Source organism: Zosterops lateralis, assembly GCF_965231275.1.
Source record: "Zosterops lateralis genome assembly, chromosome: 7".
Taxonomy (NCBI): domain Eukaryota; kingdom Metazoa; phylum Chordata; class Aves; order Passeriformes; family Zosteropidae; genus Zosterops; species Zosterops lateralis.
Genome location: NC_139767.1, coordinates 4,956,124 through 4,982,346, shown reverse-complemented (window position 1 = coordinate 4,982,346; position 26,223 = coordinate 4,956,124). Strand labels below are relative to the sequence as shown.

The 26,223-nt window shown below is 42.7% G+C and overlaps 1 protein-coding gene across 21 annotated transcripts in view; it reads left to right on the top strand.

Moving 5' to 3' along the window:
* MAP2 (microtubule associated protein 2) overlaps positions 1-26,223 on the top strand; it is a 227,997-nt gene that overhangs the window by 168,566 nt on the left and 33,208 nt on the right. For 9 of the 21 annotated variants that reach the window (XM_083864613.1, XM_083864605.1, XM_083864604.1 and 6 more), the window contains 3 exons: positions 8,086-8,199; positions 10,428-10,505; positions 22,382-26,092. In XM_083864613.1, the coding sequence (XP_083720739.1) occupies positions 8,086-8,199; positions 10,428-10,505; positions 22,382-26,092 (3,903 nt within the window). The remainder of the gene's footprint in view (positions 1-8,085; positions 8,200-10,427; positions 10,506-22,381; positions 26,093-26,223) is intronic. The other 12 variants (XM_083864611.1, XM_083864609.1, XM_083864607.1 and 9 more) reach the window with 5 other exon arrangements.

The following is a 26,223-nucleotide window of genomic DNA, read 5'->3' as shown; positions in this document are numbered from 1 at the left end:
TGATATGTCTGGGAAATGCTGACAGTAAATATTTTGTTCCAGGCAGTCGACTTAAGAAGATGGACTCAGGGGATGCACAGGAAACAAGTATTGCAGTAATGAGGGCTCATTTTTAAAGCATTGCATTATTATACTGACATTGGTATGACTCCTTTTTAACAGACTTACATATTTCAGGGGGGGCTGAGGAGGGGACTGGTCCCTTGGTGTTTTGTTCTACAGCTGCCTGACAGTGTGGCAGAGGCCTCTGCCTAATAAATGTGCTAGGGAGCTGGAGGAGAGGGCTCACTGGAGCTTTCAGAATGGCTCCTGCTCCTAGCATCAGTCACTTTAGATTTTACACTGTGTGCCTTGGAAATTTGCACTATGTGTCCAGCTCTCTCACTGAAGAAAATGACCAGGAAAATTCAGTCAGAGCTGGGGACTGAAACACACTTAGAACATATGGAAGCAATCCAAGGACAGGCATCCTGAACTTCCCTGCTGCTTCCTTGAGTGGTGCAGAGCAGCTGAGGGTGCCCAGGAAAGCCACCCTGAAGCCTTGTGTTTGTATCAGAGCACAGCCAGGCCAGCACTGCTCCACTGCAGCCAGGGCTCCAGCTATGCACCATATTTATTCTGATACAAAGCAGATAGCAGAAGGATCATAGATTCATTGAGGCTGGAAAAGACCTCCAAGAACATCAAGTTCAAAAGTGTTAAGGAGCTCTGAGTAGTGGTAATTCAGATTTACAATCCAGAGTTTAGGGACAGCATAGGAGGGGCTGTTGAATACCCCAAAACTCAGAGGTGTAACATTTGCAGTGGGGCTCCCCAGGGTATGGAGCTGCTGTGCCAGGTACTCAGCTGTAGCTCACCTGTTCTGCCCTTCTCACACAGTGACTTCAATACATCTTCCCCGATGATAATCTGAATGTTCATACCTTGGGAATCCAATGCATTAAACCATCAAAGCTCTTCCTTTCCCAAAACACAGACCTTTTCGGGCCTGTTCTTTGGATAGCTGGTGAATCCTGATGATTAAATTAATCTGTCACTATCCTCATGCATGCTGCAGTAGCTTAAAGTCAGTGAGTTTATTAGGGAAATGATACTTGTCAGTTGTGTTGTGGCTGCATTTAATTTAAAAGCTGATGTTCCTATTATTTGCCTTCATACCTCCTGCCAATTATTGTTAATATTGCCAACATCCAGATCAAGGACCTACTTACAGCAAAATATTTACACTCACTAAAACCCTTTGAAAGCCAGTATTTGAATTCTGTAAAGCTACATTATGGCTTTTTCCTTCAATCTCAAGCACTTTAATAATCTGTTGGCACTTTTTGGGGTTTATATAACTTATTCATAATACTTTGATTGCTGCTGTGCATTTACCTTTTAATCTGCATGCAAAAAGGCAACATTTAGAGCTGTCGTGATCCCAGAGATCAACCCCCAGATGTATCTTTGGTATTTCCACCCCAAAAATGTCACTTTTCCCCCCGCCCCGCAACATTTCAGTAGTCTTGACTGAAAGAAGTCATCCACCAGCTTCCAGGAGAGCTGTGCATGAATTCAGGAGCTGTCCTTGGGGGTCTGGCTAATGCCTCTAAACAAATCGAACTGCTCTTTGGTTTATGGCCCGGCTGCACTCGGAATTGTGGTTCCCCGGGGGAAAAAGATCTATATAGGTCCTGTTTTGCTTTTCGAATCATCTAAGATAGCAAATAGCCATTTTGTTTCTTCTGTCTGCAGGAATATGTGGGGTGTTTTGCCTCACAAGGCAGTGCAGGTTGCTTTGTGCTTTTGTTGTTGATTCAATTCCACTGTGCCAACAATTAGTGCTGGTTACCTTGGAAACTGCTCTGAATCCCACTGAGGATTTTGACAGGCACATCTTGACTGAAATTGCTTTGTTTTCATAATTCTGCAAGTATACACATACCTAATCCTTTTGCTGTGCTCTGCCTGTGTTCTTTCCCTGAAATGTAGCAAAATTAATGAAACATATTATTTTATCCTTTCCATCTCATTGCAGCTTTCTTTAATCCCTTGTTTTGCCTCAGTGCTCCAGGGATATTAATTACCCCTTACTTTAACCAGACTCACTGGTTTCTTTTGGTAGGTGTTTTGAGAGGTGACCCTATGAGTGTGTGTCAAGTTTTGACAAATTTGCCATCTCCTTCTTTCTGTCCTTCCTTTTCTTTGGTTTTCTCCTGGAGCATTTCTTGTGCCATGCAGTTCAAGCACGTTAAACTTTGTTTATGCCTCAAACAAGTTGTGCTTGCACCTCAGAGACCAGGTGGCATTTTCTGTGGCCACAGGAAACTCAAGGTCTTGCTGCCACCTTGGCATTGGGTAGAGCTGTTGCCAGAAAGAGGAAGAGGTGATCTTGCTCTAGTCTGGGAAGACTGTTCTGATGAAATTGTGGAGACGTGATATGCATTTTCATATTAGGAGGCACTGTCCTTGTTGCTGTGAAATGGGTTCTCAAGGTGAGAAGAAGCAATAGATAAGTGGGCTGAGTGATCTTGCTGAATGGCAGTAATGAAACACAGGTGACTACAGGCAGGAAAGGAGAAGAGCTGAGGAGACAAGCTCTGATCTGACTGGAGCAGCTCCTGAGAAGTCACTGACACTGTTAGGTGAGGTGACAACCAGGCAAGCTGTCCTAGCTCTCAGTTTGCTGCCAGCAGGATCCCTGCATCAGTGCCAGTCACGTACCTGTGAGGCAGGGAGAGGCTGAGAGCCCTGCCCATAGGCAGTGTCTCCTGTCCAAAACAGCCCTCAGAATAAGCACACAGCATTGCACTTCTCTCTAGGGGAGAGAAGATAAAAGGCACTGCTGGATTAGGGCTGTCAGAAACAAACAGCTAAGAAGTGGTGTTCATAGCAAACTCTGCTTCTCCGTGAGCTGAGTCTGGGGTTGTGGTAGGTTGGAAGAGAGGAAAAAGTGCTAGAGGCTGGAGGACAACCGTTTAAAGGGCACATAAAGAACAGACATCACCTATTACTGTGGAGATGTCTCACAGAGCTGATTTTTGCTCTTGCTTTTATAGTTGCAGATTTTTAAAAAACCCATTTTTTAAAACTATTTTGCAGAATTGTTTATGTCAGGATCTGAAAGCTCAGACACCTATTTTAAAAGGCTCTTGCCACTGTCTGTGTGTGTCTCTGGAGCTTGTAAACATGTCTGTTATAAAACTTAATGGAATGGAAGGCTGTCATGGGAAATGAAAGTATTGTAGGTAACATGCCAGTGGAGACATCTGCAGTCCATTGACAAATGCAGCAGGATCAATAAGGAATGAAGGAGAGCTTGGAAATGACATCTTGGCCTTGTACAGGATCTGATCCCAGATACTGGATGGTGCTGTAGCCAGTCTTTGGCAGGTAACCTCATTTAACAGCCCCTGAGTCTGTAGGAAGGAGGCCTTGGGTATCAGGAGGGAATGATGCTGCTTCAGTGTCATTCTCAGTGCTGGAGTGCCTGGGGTAGGGACTGGGCAGCTCTTGTGCCCTTGGGTGCACTTGTGAGGAGGGCAGCAGCCTTTGGAGGCAGCAGGCCTTATAAACACAGCCAGGAGGGAAGGCTGTGGCTGGTTCAGCATCCTCTGTGCACCTTAGTGCTCTGGAGAGGGTTTGTGTCCCTGAGTCATCTCAGGGACACACAGATTCTAGATCTCCTGATTTGGTCTGCTGGGGTTTGTAGAAGAATTGGGCTGACTTCCAAAACCAGAAGCACAGAGTGCTTAGTTTGTTTAACTTTGGTTTGAATCAGTGTGGTGCCCCAGACAGGGCTCTGTCCTCTCAGCAGGGCAGAGTCCTCTGTTCCTGCCACAGAGCAGCTGTGGCACTGGCAGCAGCTGGGCAGAGCTGACCTGGAGCCCTGTTGGACTGTGCTCTGAAGTGACCTTTGAGGGAGCAGCAGAACTTCATCCTGCTCTATCAGCCCCTGGCTTCTCACCTCAGCCTGCTCCCTGTCAGGGCTTTGGAGAGTTCATGCTGAGGGTTTTCACTGTGTTTTCTCTCTGGTTTGGGCATCCCATTCAAGGACTGCCTGTACTTTAGGATACTGTATTCCCTGAAATCAAGCTTTGAAGCTCATTCTGTGTCCTGTATCATGAACAGCTGACATCTTGGTAAAAAGGAGCAGCATTTTACTCTCTACAAAATACAAAGAAAAGGCATGTTGCTGTTCCTTGTTCTGCTGGAGTCTAATGTAAAGCTATGCTCTTATTGCCTGTAAGAAATAAATCTATTGGTTGTAACTTGTTGTATGTTAGTGCTGTTTCTGTGGCATAAAGTGGAGTCAGAGAGAGTCTGCTGGTTTAAATGAGGAAAAATAAATGTCTACAAGCAAAACCATGTCTAATAAATACATAGCCTGGCTTCCACAGCATCCAAGCTCCCCAATTTTCTTTCTTTGTTTTTGTTTGTTTGGTTGATTTTTTTGTTGGTTTTTTTTGGGGGGGGATTGTCTGGTTTCTTGTTTGTTCTTTATCATTGGGCTGCCTTGAACTTTAACTGAACCATAAGGAAACTATGAAAAGTCTCAATAGCAGCCCTGTGAGGATTTGACTTACCCGCTGGATCTTCTATTTATAGTGTCCATTAGTACAGAAAAGTCTGTCCTTTTGCAGCAGTCATGTATGGCAAAAGCACTGTTCTTCTGATGAGCTGCCCATGCCTCCTGTGTCACCCAAAATATCCATCACCAGAGTGTTCAGAAGTAAGCCTTTTTTGATTAAAGAACACTGCCAAACAAAACAAGCTGAACAAAACCCTCAAGCCCAGAGGCCATTTGTGTTTTTATTTACTTATTTTGCGTAGCCTGAAATAGAATTTTTTTTTTTTTATCAGGAGACAACCTTTCACCCTCTGACATAGCTCCCAGTGGAACATTCTCTTTGTCCCAAGCAGATTAAATCAGGAAGAGAGCTGGGAGGGTGAGAACTGTCTTCCGGGCTTATGGAACCCATTTCTACTAGAGAACCAGGCTGGCTGGGAACAAGCAGAAATTCTATTACAAAGGAGGCAGTTTTTAATTTGTCTTAACCCTGCTGGGAGGAGGGTTGCAGTAGATTGGCTGATGGAAAGCAGTTGACCAAGGGGATTTCCTTTGGATATGCTCCAGGGTACTAAGCCTGATATACATTTGCATATTCTATATCAGAAATTAATTGGAGGCTTTCATTAAAATTTCTGTGTGAACATAAGCTTCAAGAATTCTTTTAACACTCTTCCTCACTGAGCCTTGATTTGTTTATCTGAGCTAATGGCATAGTCTTGATGATGTTGCTTTTGTCCATGGTGTTGTGATTAGTGGCTTGGTGGAACTTCTGACAGGAGGGCTGTGTGTCACATCCTTCAGGTGTGAAGGGATGGCAGGAATTGGTGCAGGGTCTTCTGTAGCTGTGGCACTCAGTGAAGCCTGTGCTGTCCTCCACGCTCACCAGAGCTGTCAGGGTGATGCTCTTTCCTGCTCTGAAGGAGCAGAATCTGAACAGGGTGTCCAAGGATGCTTTCTGGAGGAGCAGCTTGTCTCCAAGCCATGGAAGGTGCTGCAGCACGCCCTGGTGTGGGGAGGGCCCCGTGTGCCTGCAGGAGGAGATGGGCCAAACCACAGGTTCGTTCTCCCAGGTTTTCCCAGCATGTGCTTTGCAGGCTGTGTGTGCCTCACAATCCTGAGGAGCAGTCAGGGCCTCTGAGGAGCCCAGATTTCTGTCCAGTCCCCTGGTCTGCAGCAGCAGCACCATGTGAGGGGCTGGGAAGTGTCTGGTTTGTGTTTCTCTCGAGAGGAAGAAAGCAAGATGTGCCAAGGAACACCCCCAGCATCCAGCAGGTGTGGAAGCAGCCCAGAATGAGGTGCAAAGCCCCCAAATGACATGTAGGCCCCTGAAAGGCACCTGAGAAAATTGCTGGGCTTTAAATCAATATCCCTGTTCTTTAATCTATAGGACTGCCCATATGCATTACTTGATTGATGGGGTTATGGTGCTCAATTTGGTCTGCTTGACCACAAAGGGGAGTTCCATCTCATACTAGGGACGTGTTGTTGAACAGAAGAACAAAACTAGAGCTACTATTTGGAGTCTCCTCCTACAGGCACCTATAGCATACATAGCCTCATCTCAAAAACCATTTTTTTTTCCTCCAATGTGGAAAGCTGCCAGAACTCCTCACCCCTGACAGTAGGAAAAGCAGCATCTTCAGATTTCTAATCTGAATTTATCCTCAAGTTTATATTCATGTATTTCAAATGTGGTTTTTTTTTCAAATCAGCTTACTTTTTTCATTGCTTGGTAGTTTTTCTGGTGTATTCACCCATCTACTTTAGCTGTTGGCAGCAGCCAGTGGAACTGTTGCAGTCACTGCCCTCCAGGTGACCAGCCAGGAGAGCAGTGAATTGTAAGGTATAAACACCAACAATTAGGAATGTTCTTTGCCAGTATTCTCATTAAATAGTTTGTGTAAAAGAAAGATTAACCTAGCACTTTGATTTTAGACAAATGTGGCTGTGGTAACTCACATCTGTGTATTTTGGGGAAAAACAATTTGTTTTTCTAAAGGACAAATGAAGAGGGATAGCTTCACATTAAAAGTACAAGGGAATTCTGTAAGAGTAACTGTGAAAGTAAATCATTATTAATCTAATGGACAGTCCCTTGTCAGCGTGGTTGCTGTGAAGTTACATGTAGGGCATTGATTCCCAGCCAGTTCTTGCCTGAAGGACGTGGTAATGGGTGAGCAGAGCTTTCATTCCTGCCCTCAGGATGGTGATTAATGGGGGCTCTGGCAGGAGCAGGGTGTATTGACATCTGCCATTACAAGCCTCTGTCTCTGCACAAGGGCTGGAGAAGCAGTGAAGTTTTGCTCTGCTCCCAGGTGTGCCCAGCTGTGCGGGGTGGCCTTCCCTGGGGGTCAGCTCCATCTGTTGGAAACAGTTCTCAGACAGCGCTTGGATGTAGCTGGAGAGGGAAGGGTTTATTTCCACTGAGTTTGGCTGAGAGAGAGAAATACATTGATTAATGACTAAGGGAGGGCAGGCTCGTATACAGGTGAGAACCACAAACTCTTTGCTCTCTGGATTCTGCTGGACCAGCCCTTAAGATCTTGATTTGTTACATTGAAGGTATGTGAGCTTCCAGAGGGGAGGAAGCTTCTCTGGTTGCTTCCACCTGCAGCTCTGTGCCTGGTGACATTTCACTGCACCTTTGAGTGGGTCTGGAGTCGAGCTGAGACAGTTTCTCAGTTTGGAAGAATTCTTTCCCTGAGTGGTCCTACTGCTACTTTCAGCTCACCAGAGCAGGCAGATCCTCAGCCCTTCTCCGGCTGTGGGGAGGAGCAAAGTTTGGGTTCTGTGGCTCCCAACTCTGCCAGGCAGCAGTGCCTGAGTCAGCTCCATGCACAAGAGCATGTCGGGGGCAGCAGCAAAGAGCTCATTCCACCAAAAAAATGTTATTCTCTGCATGATACTCAGACCTACTGTTTAAATAAAGCTTTGTGTGGCAGTGCTGAAAGGGGCGAGGAAGATGAAGTATTGATTTTAATCATGCAGGAATGTTATTTGGCCCTTCAAGTCCCTCATCAGCATAGCTGACTGTATGGGAAGTGCTTTTAATGCATACTGTGTGCTGCTGAGGAGGAATTAGCATCCAAAGGGCATGTTGGAATGCAGCTAACTTCATACATTGTCAAGAAATTGCATTGCTCAGCTGCCCATTCTACCCCTGTTTGCAAAACAATACCTACAGAATTTTTTCTAGATCTTTAGTACATCATAGTCTTAAAATACTGCAGTTGCTGCACATTGTCCCTAAAAGACAGAACATTTAATAATGATGCTTTGTGTATCTTGCATAGAGCAAGCTCCTGATTTTTATAAATACTTGGCATTTTCCACTGAAACCTTTGGAATATCTTGTCCTCCTTCTTTATTTTTAACAATTTTCTTATATTTCGGGGAAAAAATACCTTTTAGAAATGAATTAAGTCAGCCTCTTGAGTTTTTTATTGTTTAGACTAATCTTTCTGATTTTAAAACACCATTCTGATTAGCATGCTTTTCTTTCTTTTTTTTTGACTTTGCTACTGCCACAGAAGAAGTGTCTGCGAGGATAGTACAAGTAGTAACAGCTGAAGCTGTAGCAGTCCTGAAAGGTGAACAGGAAAAAGAAGCCCAGCACAAAGATCAGCCTGGATCACTACCTTTAGGTAAAATGAGACAAAGAATATTCCAGGTATCCTCGTGTCTGCAAATGTCTGTATGTGTTTTTAAAAATGCAGTTCCAGCTGTGTATCCACATTGGTTACGGTTGTAGCCACCACTGGATAAATGCTGCACCCACAGGATTATGGCAGGATCTTTGTATTCTTGGTTCTTCATGGCCCTGTGTCTCATTCCCTGTTTGCTCTACCAGCAGTTCTCCCCCTTGTTTCTGACTCCCAAGGAGCCCAGCCATGAGTGTGTTTGGTGGTGGGGTTTTGTCATCGCCTTGGTTGGGACTGTTTGTGTTCAGCCACATACAACACGAAGGATTAATGTCTGAAGAGGCAAACACGGAGTGACACATAAAAAGAAAGTGAGGCTTTGCTGGTTGGGTGGTAACTGCTCAAGTAGATGGAGGGGGAGCAGCTCCACGGGAAGCAGAAAGGAATGGGGCACACCAGGTTGAGAGCACCTGGCAGAGTGAGGGCAGATTGTGGAAGGAGTGACATGGTAAAAGCAAAAGCCAGCAGTCTGTACAGGAAGGGGTAACAGTGCCACTGGTCCATGCTGTGTCTCCATCCTGCTGTCACCTCCTTTGTGAAATATCTCTGAAATAGAGACACGTGTGTATTTATCTATCTATAAAGGAAGGTAAGTATATGGCCATTTGTACCTGAAGTGCTTGCTCCTTGCCAGAAAACTTCTGCAGTAGCTCAAAACATGTTCACCAAAGGCCAGAGAAAGGACATACTCCATCTTGAGGTAAGGAAGTCTTGCAAGCCTGTCCCAGGAGAGATTCTGCTGAGTTGAGTGCATGTTCATTGTGATTAAATCAAAACAATGCCCTGAGGTGTTTTCCCCACAGGCAATCTGCCTGCTTTGGTGCAGTGCTTGGCCCTTGCCTAGGAATGAATAAAGTCAATGAGTAATTTAGAATATTCATTGGAAATTTGGTTCCCACAGTTTTTTGCTTCATTGAGCTAACTTAGAACTGCAGCAGGGAGATGTTGCTTGGTAATTCCCTTCTTTACAGAGACTCAGTTTTACATGGAAGACCCCAATTCTCCAAATCACCCAGGCCTAGGAGAGGCAAAATGGATATTCAGTTCCCTCTAGTCAGATGAGTAATTTAAAAGATACTGTGGGAAGTATGTTTTTAGTTGGTGTTACAGTTCCTGCGGTCAGATGAATTGTGATGAGTTTATAAATACTCTGTCCCTGGACAGCCCATCTTAAGGACAAGTCTCATATGGTCTTTTCCAAATCACACTGAAATCAATAGGAGGAAGCCTGGAAAATTCTGCTGGGGCTTTGAAAGTGGCCTGTCTGTGCCAGGAAAGAAGCTCTGAACAGTAAACTGAGATCTGCCTGTTGAAAGGTGCTATTGATAAGACAGATCTCTTAAAACATATTTGGTGTTTTTTTTAAAAAATGCTGGTTAAGACCCAGGAGATGATCTGTTTTTAAAGAAAAAAAATTCTCAAAGCGATTGGTATGAGATCTAATGCAAAGGTTATGCTGAGTTCATTTAAGAAGCTTGTTTAGGATTTCATCATTCTTGAATTGAAGTAATTGAAATAAAATAATTTCTTTTCAGCATCTGGTCTCCTGCCTGGGAATTAATGTAAATTCCAGTCCAAATACATCTAAGTTTTCACTGTGCCTTGCTCAGCTGAATCACTGTTATGTCACAGCTGATATAAGTTCCCTATGCTATCTTTTGCATTTAGACAAGCAATATTAGCATGTGTTCTGCAATTAACCTTGAACTCAGCAGAAGAAAAAAAGTGTTCAGAATGGAGTTTTTTTCATGTACTCAAGGTGGATTAAAGAGATTGGATGCCAGTTTCTGATCATTGGTGTGAGTTTATAATACCTCTGTGCTCATATGCTTTTTTATTGTTGCTTTGGGTGACTGAATGCTTTTTAAGAGGCAATACTGATTTAAAAGAGTATCTGCTGTATTTGATTTTTATATTGTTCTCTATAACCAGAATTTTGTAAATAATTCATACCATTAGAAAACAAATCAATGACAGAAGAATAAATCATTTTATTATCATTTTAGAAGTCCATGTATTCTGCGAGAGTCTGTCCAGAAATCCAGCAGGCCCCTGAGTCCCCATCAGATAATTCCTCAACTGGGCAGAACTGCAGCTGACTGCAGCTTATATCGTGTATTGGTCTTCCTGGAATTAATGACTGTATCTCATTTTCACTGTTTGATTTCTAGCAGTTGAAGAGTCAGCCAACCTGCCTCCTTCCCCACCTCCATCACCAGCTTCTGAGCAGACTGGAGTTCTGGAGGAAGGTAAGGGTCTCCTGGACACTGCAGTGCAGAGCTGTCAGCAGAAGATGAGACATGAATGTAAAGGATGGGGGAATCAGAGAATGGAGATGCTTTCTGCAGTGGAAATACTTCTCATGTGAAAAGATAAGGCAATCTCAGCAATAACTCCTTATCTGCAAACCAACTGCAGTGCATGGATGAGGTAGACACATGCACAGAGGTAGCTGAGGGATATGCTAAGTACATCCATGCTAAAGAAAAAGAGATAGTGTTGTTCACATTTTGTCTGTTGTATGCAATCTGAGCCAAGGTGTCTGCTGTCCCAGTGTGGTCATCCAAACTGCCATTAAGTATAGGTCATCTTTTGTTTCTTGAGATGTGTTTGGTGGCTGCATTTTTAAAATTACCATTGCCTTTTGGTTTGGAATCTTAAATGCATGAAAGCAAGGAGATTCAGAGCTGGATCATTTCTTTGGCTTCGACCTGTAATTCATGCTCCAGTGCCTGCATGTATTGGGAGTTCTGTACACCAAGTGCAGCAGTCACATTCTAGTCTTACAAAGCAAATTTCTGTTCTGCTCAGCACAATGTTCAGTTTCAGTAGCTATGATCACTGCATTTTCCTCCTTGTGGAATCTCCTCCAGCAAAGAGCTGAAGTGTTGGCTTGGTGTTAACCAGGGGCCCAAATCCCAGCGAAGCTGCTGTGGTGTAGGCGTGTGCGTGAGCGCTTGGTTCAGCAGAAGATCGCTGCTGCATCAAGGCCAGCAGTACAGGGAGACAGCACTGTGTTAAAACTCAGCTCTGTCATGGGGATAAGGAGGAGGGATTTGGGTTCAGAATCTCCAGGGGGACTGTCAGTTGAACCCTGCCATGTCAGTAACGTCTTTGTGTCTGCTTACCTCCTTCTTGGATTTTCTTTCAGCGTTTTCTGTTTGTTACATAAGTGCATGAAAATAATTTCCTATCATCTGCTGAACAAACCTTGTTGGTATTTTAACACAGAGCCTCTATGAATTTTGCAAGTGGATGGTTGCTATTTCACATGCTGGTGTACTCTGACTCAGTTTAGGAGGACACTACAATTAGGCATGCTCCATCACGCACTCGTTTCTGACACAATGAAATTACAGGCTGTGTTAACAACAGTATTTGTAGGCAGGGCCTACTGGGTGTGGTTAGTAATAGGTTATAAAGAACTTGAATAATTGGTGGTTGTTGTTTTTTTTAAAAAAATCTGCCTGCTTTGTGTTTAAAAAATAATACGACAGTTCCTAGACTCATGACACAGAGGTAATGGCAATCAAAACTACTCACTGAAAAGAAAACTGGTAAGGCATTAGCAAAGATTTTTAGAATTGTTACCAGAGCGTTATCACTGTGTTTTAATATATAATTCACTTGGCTACTCCTGTATGCTTTTTGATTTTTTTCATGTCACGGTAAAGGGCTTGTTCTTCTGCTTCAGGCCAATGTCAAGGTTTTCCATTAGCCTCAGGTTTAGATTTGGCTTTGTGTGCTGCTTGTTTCAGCTGTATATTTGCATGTATTTTAGGATTTTATAAAGCACTTACATGGACTAATTGTCAGAAGGTTGTAGATTGGCCCCACAGCAAATGGAAAGCATTTTGCTAGTTGTACTAACACAGGAGGGTGGCAAAACACTCTACAACCTGAGGTTATTATCAACTGCCAGACTGCAGTTCCCAGCTGTGCAAATGACTCAGCAAGTCACTTAACATTGTTGGTTTTTTCTTTCCTTGCATGAAGAATCAAATTAATATAATAGCACTTACCCTTCAGAGGTGGTTACAAGGACTGAAAGGACAGTGTTTGGGAGATGTTTCAATGAAACATGACCAGTGCCATGTTTTTTAATAACTTTCAAATAATTTTCTTTAACATTCGTCAAAAGAGACTTTTCCACAACATGGAAGATTTTGATTCCGTTTTAAGAGCAGATGGCTGGTTTTGTAAGGGAAGTATGGATAGAAGTGGTGTCCTGAGTCTTTAATGAACTGTGCTGGAAGCTTCTTGTTTATTTCTGCCTCTCAAACAGGAACTCAAGCTAGAGTTGTTTGAAGCAACAGAAAGAACTTGGAAATCATTTCACCAGAAACTTATTATGTTACTTTTTACCAAAATATCAGTGTTGTCAGTTCAGTGTAATAAAAATGGTAGTAAAAATCTTGTGCTTAGCTCTGTGTTAGAAGATACAGTCCTTATTTTCTGTGGGGAAGTTCAGTTTTTGCTGACCTGAGCGAGCCAGATCTGTCAATTTTACTCAGGCAAAGTTCCCATTCAGAAGAGTTTGCCTCAGTAGGGTTTGATCCAGTTTTACTGTACTTGTTTAAACCTCCTGTTCCCTATACCATCCATCCTCATTCATCTTTACATTGTCTTTCTGCTTAGTAAAATACAGTTTATTAGTTTATTGAACAAAAAAAGTGAGCACTTGGTGTATCTGCCTCAGACCTTTTCTTTTCCTTCTCCTAGAAGCTTTTCTTAATGCACTTGTCAGTGTGTGTGGCATTGCTTTGAATCCAAGAGACTTCTTCAGTCAGTGTAGGAAGGAAATCACTGTTGTACACTGACAAAGGTGGATGTGGCCAGCCATGCAGCAAACACAAATTAAAAAAAAAAAAAAGGTAGGAAAGACAGAGAGGTTTGTGGGTCAAGTTTATTTCATGAGAGAAAGGAGTCGGTTGGATGTAGGTTTCTTTGATCTGGCTGCAGGAAAGCATTCAAATGAACCTGTCCCTTTTTACTGCTGCAGAAGGTAAGAGAACTGATTTGCCTTATTGAAATTATTATATTTATTTCAACTATAATAAGATAATTTCGTTCAGGAAATTAAATTCTCTTAGCACCCTCTAATCCTTTTATCAGTGTATCTGGTCATGCAGGACTGACGTAAAATTCTAATTTCTTGGTATTTCTTTTGTGCTCTGTGCCTTTTGAGGATGGTCGACAATGTCTTCATGTAAAAAAAATATTAAACATTACAAGATAGAAGGTTGCCTCTGATGGGCTGTATTCCACTTTGAGATAGGCAGGTTAGCCTTTATATACCAAATAAGAATGTTTTGTAAACTGAAAAGAATCAAGTGTTGTATGAAAATGGATCTGTTGACAGTGAAAATTACTTATTGAAAGGCATTCTCAAAATATACAAGTAAAGTAAAGCAGAATTAGCCTTTGTGAGAAGTGATTTTAATCTTGGGCTTTAAAATGCATTAGGGATTTTTCCTGTGCTTTGAGATGGAAAAGATTAGAAGGGACTGTAATAACAAAGGATTTTTCTTGTTGCTGAAATAAAAGCATAGCCTCTTTAGAAGACATCATTATCCTGTTAATGAAATTATCTGCATTAATTCTGAAAATATCTTTATTCAAATTGATAAAAAACCAATGTAAATCTGTAAAATAGCCACAGATGTAACAGCCCCAAACAGTACCAGGCTTGGCACTCCTGGTGATTTTGGACCATCACAATAGCATGTATTAAGCATTTTTACTGCTGTTAGTTTCTGCAGTTCTAAGGATCAGAGGCAAGGCCTCTGTTTTCATGCCTACAGTCTCTTCAGAGACTATAAAGAAGGGATTTTCAGCCTTATTTGCAACAATATAGAGAATTTCACCTGGGATTTCACCTTCACTCGTGTTGATGCATTTTGCTTTTGAAGAGCCCTTGGATAAATAAATCCACATCTGGAAGGAGACCCTCCTCTTCTGCACATCTGCATTCAGCTTCTTGACCGTATCAGATTTCCCTTCTTTTCTTCATGTTGTCCCAGTGCCAGCTGAAGAGGTGGCAAGTGCTTCTGCTCATTGAGCTATTCAGTAATTCATGGGCTGATGTGAGGGCAGAGAAGGGGGAGTTGAAGTTTTGAACCTTCTTGGATTTAGGAGGGCATTGATTCCTGGTCTCTTGTGCCCTGAACTGTGGGCTCACCCCCTGTAATTTGCCTTTTGCAAACTCTGAGCCCCCTCAAACCCGTTACAGAATTTTGTAGATGTTTCTGTGGAGAAAAAAATCCACAGGTTCTGTGCTGCAAGTAGATTAAGAGGATTCCCTGCAGCCTTGTTTCTGGCTCTCAAGTACTAGGGAAAAATGGGGAAACTTGGGCACAATGCTGTGCTTATAGCATTTCCTGTTGCAGTGCTCTGCAGAGCTTCCTACTGGGCAGAAGGGGCTTGCCAGGTTATCTTTTAATATTGCGTAAACCCTTGGATGTGGGGGTTGGATCCCACTACAGAAGAGAAGCAGCTAAACCATCAGTGTTTTGGGCACTCTTCATTCCCTGAAAGAAACTGGGAATACAGTTCTCCTCACTGAGTTCCGTGTGTGGTCTTTGTGCACACAGCATACCTTCAGTCCCAGCCAGCCTCAGAGCTGGCACCAGTCTTAAATATGGACCATCTTTCTATGGCAGGACTGTGACACAGATAGAAGCTGCTCATACTGACATTCATTGCTACTTTTTCTTCCCTCTGGGAGATGATGGAGCCTGAATGGGTTTCTCCTACAGCAATCCTTTCCCAGGCAGAGGAAATGCATCCATGACATTACAGGACACTTGCTGCCAGTTCCTTGAGAAAGCAGAGGAGTTTTTGGTAAAGACACAGAGCTTGTTTTATCATGTTGTACTATAGAAAGAAACTTAAAACTTACTGTGGTTGGCTAGGAAGAACCTTAAAGCTCTTATAAATGGATTGTTTTGGATCAAAATTGTTTCCAAGACTTGTTTAATCGTAGTTATAGTAGTATTCCTCAGCCATCTTGTTTTGTTGTCCTACAAAGAGGTTATGCTGCCTGTGTTAAAGCCTTGCTTTCTGACTTAGTGTTTTGGATCTAAGAGTGAAATTTGTGGGGGCTCTGGGGGAAATCCTGTGAGTTATAATTGCCTATAGAAAGACCATGGACACAAAATATGGGCTTGTACTTGAAGCTGGTAGGAAATCCAGTGGAATAGCTGCATCTGTTCAAGGTACCCCATGAATCAGTGTTCATCAAGCTGCCAGTTGTCATATACTGGGAATGGACTTAAACATCTCTTCTCTAGCACTAGATGTTTACTTTTTCATAGCTTTATTCATGATGAGAGGACAGGAGGTCTCAAGTTTCCCCTCTAGGCTCATATGGATGAGGTGGTAGGCCAGTCATTTTCATTGGGTAGAGTTATTTTTCTCTGTCTTGCAGAAACAACTCAAATTGCCCCTCCCTGTACTTGTCAGTAGCTGGTATAGTCCCACTAATGTGATTTTCTGCAAGGCTACAGTGATGGGAATAAACCTGTCATTCCAAAGCATTAGCAAACACTGAGGTGGGAGCTAGTTCACCCACAGAAACATGACACAACAGCATAAAATATAGGAGTAGCAGAGACTGCTGTGAGCAGCATTTTGTGGCCTTTATCAGGAAAAAAAAAAAGATAGCTTGCTATTTGGGGAAGGGTTTCTTTTGTTGTTTAAATGCTGCATTTTTATAGGGAAAAAAGTGGGGAAATTTGAAACAGATACAATGAAAAATAAAGCCACCACTGACCAAACTGTAAGCTGGTTTTCTTTTTTTTAAAGAACTTTTTAAATTTTACATTTTTAAGTACTAAATCTGATGACTATGACGGATACAACTATGTCAAGACACTTCAGAGGTTTTTAGTACAGTCAGTCAGGTATATATTACATTTGGGTATAGTATGAGATGTGGTTTGTGCACAGCATGTGTTCTTCTAAGTAATTCCTGTGTAGTTTTGAAATACACTTACTCCTAGGGTTGGTTTCTGATGCTGATAAACCCAGTAGAAAGGGCAGGTCCACGGTCCATGTGTTAAAATGCACAACTGCCTCATTTCTCCATCCTGCATTAACCTATAGCCTGGCTGGTGTCATCCACTCCAGCATGACATGGTGGTTGGTGGTGCTAGAGCGTGTGTCCATGCTGTTTTATTTTTCCTCTGTGTGTCTGTCTGTCTGTCCTGCAGCCTTTGTCTGTGTGTCTGTTTGTAGATGCAGGGGCGGAGGATGAGGTGGGGCTGCCACAGCAGTGCCCTGGCAGGGGGTGGTGCAGACACCTGGCCCCCTCTATTTCAGTGTCTGTGCCCCAGGAGGAGCCCTGCAGTTCGGATGAGGAGTACTATGAGCACCCTTTGTTCAGCTCGGAGTGGGCTGGCTCTAGTACACACCCCAGTGCCACAGGGAGAAGCACACAGGTCTTGTGGGGCCATGATGAAGGTGAACTGCGCATGGTCCCGTTTGGTTCCTCTTCCCCTCTACTCACCTGCCATCCATTCCATTCTTTATGTGCCTGGGATTGCTGCCTTCTGGGGAGGGAAATCCAGTTGTATTTTCTCCCCAGATGGAAGTGATGCCCCGCCAAGAGCCTCTTCATGTCTTAGTAAAGCTGCAGCATGAGCAGCTTTGGGGTCAGTAACATGGTACCCACTTAAATCAGGGCTCCTGTTCTTCAGACATGGCTTATAGAAGAAGCAAAAGGAGCAGCAGCCAGTTAAAAGAACTGGAAGCAAATTTGTTCTTTGTGCCAGAGAAATACTGCCAAGAACAGTATGCAGAGTAGGCCAAAATATTGTTACTGAAAGTAAGTCAGTTGTTTACACAATGGGGGAAAAATATGTCTGTACCAAAGATAGTCCAGGAAGAACTTTAATTCTCCAGCAGTAAGCTAGTTTTACCCCAATGTATACAGGTAATTTCAGGCCATACTGGGTCATATTTGATTTCCAGTTGTCTTGAGGACACACTCCATTTGCATTGTGCCAACTGACTGCAAACATGGAGGGGAAAAAAGCCTCTCTGTACCTCCTGTTTCTATGAGCACATCAGTAAGTAGTATTTTATCAGTAGGGGCTATGTAAAAGTAAAATCAAGGGAGAGTCTTTTTCAGTAACTAACAGAACAGCTGACTTCTCCAAAGTGAAATAGATGATGTTTCATTTCACAGCACTCAGTCTTAGGAGCTGAAGTTAAAAATGGTACTGAATCCTCCAAAGGTTTGTGTCTCAGGAGGATGGAGCTGTCTCCCTGACACTGGTCACTGGCTCATTTTAAGAAGACCAGAGTTGTTCAGAATTAACAGGATAATTACAGAAGTAACAGCACCAGCAAGAGATCAGCACTAATAATTGAAGATTGTTCATGCCAGCATGTCTGACCAAAGGCAGGGAGATAGAAAAGTCACAGGGGTAGCCTTACTCTAGCTATGTACGGCCTATAGCTGTACATAACAGCCTGATTAGTTCATTAATTCCTTGTCAGTCATATCATCTATCTCTAGTGGAAGTGTAAATCTCAGAATATCCATGTAGGGGAGAAAAAAGGCCAATAAGCTGGATCATGAGTGGAAAGATCGGTATTATGAGACCCTGAGATCCTCTCAGCTGGTGAGAGCACGGTGCTAAAATGCCAAGATTCAATTCCTGTGCAGGTCAGTCACTTGAGAGTGGGACTTGATGATCTTCTGGGTCCCTTCCAACTGAGACTATTGTGTGAAACAGCTGTCCTTGCTGGCCAGCAGTCTGTTTGGCATAGGAGTCTGCTGCACAAACAGAGGCTTTATGATAATTTTGTTAATTCAGGGTCAACTTTCTAGTTTGAGTAATGATTTTTATTCATGTGGCTTTGTGTAAAGTGTTTCAGGAAATGAAGGAGTACTGCTTAGAGTAAAATAAGAGGCTTTCCTTAGCATTTTTTAATTGAGAGGGATGCACCTGCAAAAGTACATAAAATCAGAAAAAGAAAACTAAAGAAAGTTATTGAAGTCACGGTCTTCTGTAGCTGGAGACCTGTTGTCCTGCAAGTCTGCTTTTACAATCTGGCTGTGTGCAAATATTTCTACAATGCTCAGGCATTGGTCCAGGTCTGATTCTGAATCTTCTGGCTTCTGTTCATTTAAGATGCAGTATCTAACCTTAATTATTTTATGTTATTAATAATATGTTGTTCTTTACATAATGATACTTTCTCAGCTTCAAACAGTGTTCATGTTCCTTAAATCACTCTTTTAAAAGGCCATAGCTGACATGCGTGATTGATTTTCTGGTTTTCACTGGGCTAAACTCAGGAGAAAAATGAAGCCCTTGTAATTCCAAGAGGCTGGTTACAGCCACCTCCAGATTTGAAACAGCTTTGCTCTAGGCCTGATTCAGTGAAGTACTTCCTTGTGAGACACATTTTAAACTCAGGGATGTCATCAGGTTGCCTGCAGCATGGCTACTGGTCAGCTCCTTGAGTATGTGGCTAAATCAAAGGATTCACACTTAATCCTGACTTCTTACCAGAGGGAATACTAATAGTGCACAGTAATTTTTGTCTGAGTAGCAGAGGCAGGAGTACAGGCCTGGAATGGAGATTTTTCTAATAATTCTTCTGCCAAGGCACAAGCAAAGACTGTTCTTGATTCTACTATACTGTTCCTAACAGGCTATGGGCTGAGTGGTGTGTTTTAGAAATTTGAATGAACAAAGAGTTATATTGCATTCATTGGTTTCTTTGACTTAATTGATGATGAGGAGCCTGGGGATAAGTGGGGTAACGCCAAACAAAATGAAAGTCCTTGTGTTAAAATAGTGATTTTCACATGCAGATTTCAGATGTTAGACAGTGTAAGGAAGAAATCATGTACAAACCCATTCAGTGTAGGAATCTTGGCAGAAATCTTGCAAAACCCATTAATTATTAGCCATGCATAAGGCCTGTTATGACTATGAATGTTCTTAGTATTTTGCCAAATCCAGGATTCATACAATAGATTGACTTGCTGGCATTCAGCAGTCTGTATTACCAAGGTCAATGGAAAGAAATCAATGCCTCATACCTTCCTCCACCTCAGCTGAATGTCTTGTACTGGACTAAACAGCACATTTATTAGAAAAATACCAGTGTACTTTGAGCTCATTGATGCATTAATGTTGTCAGAGCCATCCATCATTCCATTCCATCTCCATTTCCAATGACTATTTGACCCACTGTCATCCTTGGGAGAAGTATGCCTGTAAAACACTTTCAGCTCCCATCTTACAGCATAAACATCCATGTCTGGGGGGAGGCAGGCTTTTGGTTTGTTTTTTTCCCTAAGGAAAATTGGTGGCTAAAATGAACTGGATACTGGCAGTCCTTTACAGACTTAAATCGAAAATATTGAGCTGAAGGGGTTATGTAAATGCAGTCCTGAAAGGGTTATGTAAAGGCAATCCTGTTCAGCTGTGCACTTGGCGTTTACTGTTGGTGTCACCTGTTTTTTCCATCCTCAAGATGAAGAAGCAGTAAAGAGTCCAATGGCTGTGGAAGTGAAACCTGCTGCTCTTCCTGGGAAGGAAGTGGGGAAAGAGCACAGGCCCCTTCAGCCTGGAGACCAGGCAAAGGGCCTCTGTGAGGGTCAGTCAGATTCTGGTTCAGTGTGTCACCAAGACAAAGTGCCCAGTGTGGCATCCAGCAGGGACAGTGGGACCTTTGTGGGGGACACACCCCCTTCCTTGGCTGAGGAAGGTGTGTCCTCCCTGGGTTTGCATGTGTTTGCTGCCAGCAAGTCCTTCTCCAGCTTTCTCCAGTGCTTTCCAAGCCTGCTTCATTTTCTGTTTTGCCCATTTATTAGTATGACTGCTCTTGTTATTATGCTTGAAGAGTGTGTAGTGGATAATAATATGATTGTGTAGGTGCTGTATGACAACATGGTTTCCCACTGCTGTGGCTGATTCCTGAGTTTTTTACTTTGCCATGATAAAATATGCTTTGCAGCTAAGCTTATTCCTCTGTGTAAGCCTTTTTTCCCCCATCTCAGATGTGTTTGCCAGTCACATTGCTAATCTATGTATTTTTTTTTTTGCTTTTTGGTGCAGAGGTTCATCTGCATTTCTTTGAAACAGCAGATTTACTGCCTTTGACTATGACATAAAGATGCTTAAACTGTAGAAATGTTTTCATTTGCAGCGTGCAGGTTTTTGGTTTGGTTGGTTTGGTTTTTTTGTGTGTGCTTCAGTGCATTCTGGTTTAGCTTCCTTAAAGCTATTGCTTCTTATATCATACCCTTGTCATCCATTGCAATCCACCCCTCCTCTCCTCAGTCATTGCCAGAACTCTTATTTTTTGAGTGTGTCACTTTATGACGAATGTTAAACCCTGCTGGAGTGCCCTTCTTAGGCAAAATCTCCATCACTTCCACTGGGACCTTTGCCTTCAAAGTGAAGGTTAGGACTGGGTGCACTGGGTGAAGTTTAGACTTAGCCTCTGAACAAAATATTTATTGCAGTCATCTTTGAGTACACAAGAACTAGTATTTTTCTTTTAATGGTATTTCTCTTCAGCCAGTGGAACGAGGTGCAAGGACACCTTGTGTGGAGTAGTGATGCACCCACTCTGTGCCTGGCTAAGGGAAGGCTGCATTTAGGAGCCTTGTGTTCTGAATGGCCCAGCTGAGGAACACTGAATTCCTCTGGCAGTCACAATATACTTTGATGCCATTGGTATTGTTCTCTTGCACTACAGTAGGAGACATAGCAGGATAATGGAGAAAAGCAATATCTAACTACTTATTTTCTGTGAAACGAGGGTGACATCAGCCCAATGGCTCTGCTTTACACTTCATGGGGATTGCAAGTCAGTCACCAAATGTAAAGGAGCAATAAATATGTAAATATAAAGGAGCAAAATTACTGTAGGTGTAGATTTATAGTTTGGTTACCTGTAGATTTTAGAATGGCATTTGCTTTTTTGACTCAGTATTAGCATATATTCAATATATTCAAAGAATGAGCAGTACTTCTATACTAATTGTTCTAAAAATAGTCAGATTTATCAGAGCAAAAAGATGGTTTCATGGACTTCAGATGGGAAATTCAGAGTTGTTACAACTACAATGCTAGTTGTAACAAGCTTTAGAAAAACTCATAAAACCTTTTTTAGAGATTAGTACAGAAAGATATGCCACATTCTGTATTCCTTCTCTTTGTATTTTCCATTATAGGAAGATTTCAGTGAGATAGGAATCATTATCTTCCACAGGACAGTAAAAAAAATCAAGCTATTGATGATTAACAGAGTGGTGGGTATTTAAAAAAACTTAACTAGATATTCCTCTCTGAAAATAAAGTGGCAGAGTATAAGGGTAGCCTTTTTAGTTTCAAATTAACTTAATTAGGGCCTGATCTAGAGTCACAGAAACATGCCAAGTATTCTTTGACTTCAGCTACAGCTGTAGGTGACTGGCCATTTTGAAGACCAGACCTTCAAGATCTGGGACTATTAATTGGTCTCTTGTTGATTTCCACATGCTGGTTTGGTGACAGCAGTGGGATTTTGGACATTTGACAAAGAGAGAGTGTTATAAGTTGGTACAGTTTAAAAAAGCAACCTCTTCTGAAATTTGCAAAACCCTTTGCAGGCATTATCTCTAGTTTAGGCTGCATGTAGAAGAAAAATGCATAAAAATACATAGAAATATATAACTGTGTATGTTTTAAATATCAGCAACACACAAAGGTACTATTGATTCCTTTAAAGTTGGAGACTTCACTAACACAAAACTAACATAAGCCACGGAGTCCAGCAGAGCTTCTAATGAAGTGAGGTTATTTGTGGTTTTGCTGTTGTACACAAATCATGAAGATGAAGAATTTACATGAAATCATCTCATTTCAGTGCTCACATTTATATGTGTACAACTCACATTTTCCTTATAAAACCTTATGTATTGAAAGGGAACTAGTATTTAACACTTTAAAGCAGATTTCTAGGTGGATGCCTTGCTGCATGTTCACATCTTTTTCCCTTTCCATTCCATCATTCATACCAAAATGTTGTAAGCTACATGATTGCCTGCCTGTAAGTGCTTTAAATAATTTTGCTATAAAACCCAAACAAACTACTTCAGATTTACTTGCAGCCACGAAGATGAAATTCCGTGTCCAGGAGGGCACGTGCCCTTTTGCAGCAGAACCATTAGACACAAAGCAACGTGAATCTGGGAAAGACAATAAGACTGTTGAGCAACCTAAAAATGATGCCTTAGTTCCACAGTCAGCAAAAACAGAGGCTGCAGATAAAAAGGATTCAGAGAGCAAAGAAAAAGAAAAAATCCTTCCACCTCCATCAGAATGGATCTTGCAAACTGATTCACAGAAGAAAGGGGAAGCCAGTTTTGCAGAACGTGCTGCTCAAGAAAAAGAGAGCAGAGTAGAAGAAAGGACTGCAGGTGTGCCCTCATCAACCAACGAAGTTATGGCTGTCAAATTGCAAGACACGCTCAAAGATATCCAAGGTGCCATCAGCTATGGTGTAAGTTCTGTATTGCTACCAGAACCTAAGGCAGAAGCAGCCAAAAGTGAACTTCTTTCAGGCCCATCTCCTGCTTTCCCCCAGGAGCTTTCACTCAAAGACACTTTCAAAATAATTCAGGAATCTGCTGACAAACTGTTTGCCAAAGATCTCAGTAAAGAGGAACACATCCATAGAGACAGGACATTTTCTCTACCAGATGTCTCAGCAGTAACATTAGATGGATTGAAAACTCCAAGCACCCCAAAAATCCCTCCATGGGGAGAGGAAAAGGACATGACTAAGGATGAGAGTGATGAGGAAGAAAGGTATGACTTCTTTGATAGCGGGGAGGTTCGACTATTAGATAGTAAAATTACTGCAAAACCAGAAGTCAAGACGCTTTCTCTAGACAAAACAGACTTTCAAAAGGATGGTGAAGCTAAAAAGTTACCTGATACTCTCAAAGCAGAAAAAGAAACAGACCCAAGTGGGCTCTCAGCAGCAGCAGATGTGAAAAAAGAGGCACAGCAAAGCACACAGGTACCCCCAGCTAAGTTAAGCCATGAACTGACCCTTGAGAAAACAACAGAGCGCCCTGATACCGCTCAGTCATCCAGAGTCACAGAGAAAGCCCCTGAGGCACCAGGTTTAACCGCTGAGAAGACTCCTACTCTTGAAGCTTCTCAAGAGAAAGATGTTAAAAAAGGTACTGAGGAGGATAAGACAAGTGTTTCAGCTCCTCATCAAATGAAAGAAGAGGAGGATCAGTCAGGAATGTCGAAGTATTTTGAAACCTCTGCTCTGAAAGAGGAAGCCTTTAAAGCAGATGGTCTTAAACAAAGCAGTGATTACTATGAGCTAAGTGACACTAAAGAGAGTAAATATGAGCCTTATCAGAGAGGTCGGCTAATACCTGAAGATGAAGAGGAGGAGGAGGAGGAGGAAGAATTTCAGACAGAATTGAATCAGCAGCAGAATGTGCATACTCGGGAAATGGGGTACAGCACCCTGGCTCAGAGCTATACACCAGACACATCTGAAGAACCCAGTTCTCCAACAGAAAGAATGTTCACTATTGACCCCAAAGTCTATGGGGATAAGAGAGAACTTCACAGTAAAAATAAAGACGACTTAACTCTGAGCAGGAGCTTGGGACTTGGGGGAAGATCTGCAATTGAGCAGAGAAGTATGTCTATTAATTTACCCATGTCCTGTCTGGACTCAATAGCCCTAGGATTTAGTTTTGGTCGTGCACATGATCTTTCTCCCCTCGCTTCAGATATTCTAACTAACACTAGTGGAAGTATGGATGAAGGTGATGACTACTTGCCAGCAACCACACCAGCATTGGAGAAGGCCCCCTGCTTCCCCATTGAAAGTAGAGAGGAAGAGGAGCAAATAGAAGAAGAAAAAGTAATGGCAGAAGAAAAAGTCCAGCCTGAGACCTTGGCTGAACCATCCTTCCAGGCCAAAGATTACTACAAAAATGGGGCTGTCCTGGCTCCTGACCTGCCTGAAATGTTAGATTTGGCAGGGACAAGATCTAGATTAGCCTCTGTGAGTGCAGATGCTGAGGTGGCACAGAAGAAGTCAGTTCCTTCTGACACTGTTGTGGAAGACAGCAGCACAGCCCTGCCACCTGTGACAAATGAGAACCATGTAATTCTAAAAGCTGAAAGTCAGCTGGAAGACTTGGGCTACTGTGTTTTCAATAAGTACACAGTACCACTCCCTTCTCCAGTTCAGGACAGTGAGAACTTAACGAGTGAAACCTGTCCCTTCTACGAAGGCACAGATGAAAAACTGAGACGTGGCCTCGCTCCTGACTTGTCTTTAATAGAAGTGAAGCTGGCAGCTGCTGAAAAATCAAAAGAAGACTTCTTCAGTGAGAAAGACTTGCCTCAGCATGGTGAGTCTGTTCTGGGGAGAGACTTTGAGGAGGCGAAAAAAGAGAAACTGGATACTGTGCTAGAAAAAAGTGAAGATCAAATTGAATCTAAAGAGGTCTGTCCCATTAAAGGAGCAGAACCAGAGAAGACAAGAGCTGAGGCAATGTTAGAAAGGAAAGAAGAAAGCATGGCTAGTAAAGTTCACTTACCTGCTGATACAATGTATGACAGAATTTCTGCTTCAGAGATGTCAATAGAAAAGGATTCTGTTTGTTTGTTGATGGAGAAGGAGAAGACTCTTAGTGTTGTTCCTGAAATAGCTGAGATAGAAGCTCCAGTTAAACCAGATTACAATGCTATTAAACATGATATGGAGGTGGCAGCAAGGAGAGCTGACCAAGAACTTCAGAGTAAGTTAGACACTAAGATTAGTGAGGCTGTTTCTCTTCCTTCAGGGAAGGACAAAGACACTCAGCAGAAAGAGGAGACCACCTTCTCCAGAGAAGCAAAGGATGCCGATGTACTTTCCAAGACTGAGCCTGGTTATGTGAAGGACAGCACCAAACTGTCAGAAATGGAAATTAAGGAAAAAGTAACTAAGCCAGATCTGGTACATCAAGAGGCAGTTGATAAGGAGGAATCTTATGAATCTAGTGGAGAGCATGATCAAGCCCAAGAAAGTCTGAATGGAGAATCTGTGAAACCAGAGGATGTCAAAGCAGAACATCCCAAACCTCCCGTGTCTGGGGAAGAGGTGCCTACACAGTTACCAGCAAAGGGGACTTCTGAGGAGCTTCCCTCTCCAAAAGCTGAGCCTCTCCAGGAGGAGCCTGCTGAGATTCAGATGGAGAGCATACCACAATCTGTAGAAGGAGCTGAAGAGGCTGTTGATAGCGCTGTGAAACCCACAGAAACCCAAAAGCTGCTGCCATGTGAACTGGCAGCTGGGGCCCCCAAAGGGGAAGAACATGAGGAAGAAGAGGTGGAAGCAGGGCAAGAAGCAAAAGAAGAGGATAAACAGCATCTTGTATCAGCAATGCCCCCAGAGTTTGGCAAGCCTGCTGTAGAGGAAATGGGAGCCAGGGGTAGCCCAGAAGCAGTGCCTGAACTGAAAGGCATTATTGAATCAGTGGTGACAGTGGAGGATGACTTCATCACAGTGGTGCAGACAACAGTTGATGAGGGTGAATCTGCTTCTCACAGCGTGCGCTTCGCTGCTACTCAGCAGGAGGACATTGAGACAGGAGACTCCCAGGCTGAAGAGGAGCTAGATGTTGAAGAAGTGGAAGTTGAGCCCAAGGAAGGCTCCCGAGAGGCTCCTGCTTCACCCCAGAGAGAAGAAATCCTGCTCACGAACTACAAAACAGAGACGTGTGATGATTACAGAGATGAAACAACAATTGATGACTCCATCATGGACACAGACAGTCTCTGGGCAGACACTCAAGGTGTGCATTATCCTTTCTGTTTTGTCTGTTGAATATTTTTGCTTCCAAATCATAATGATTGAAAAGCAGAATTATTACAGTTTTAATAGTAATCTCAGCATGTTTCAGAAAAATGGTAAAAATAGTTTGTT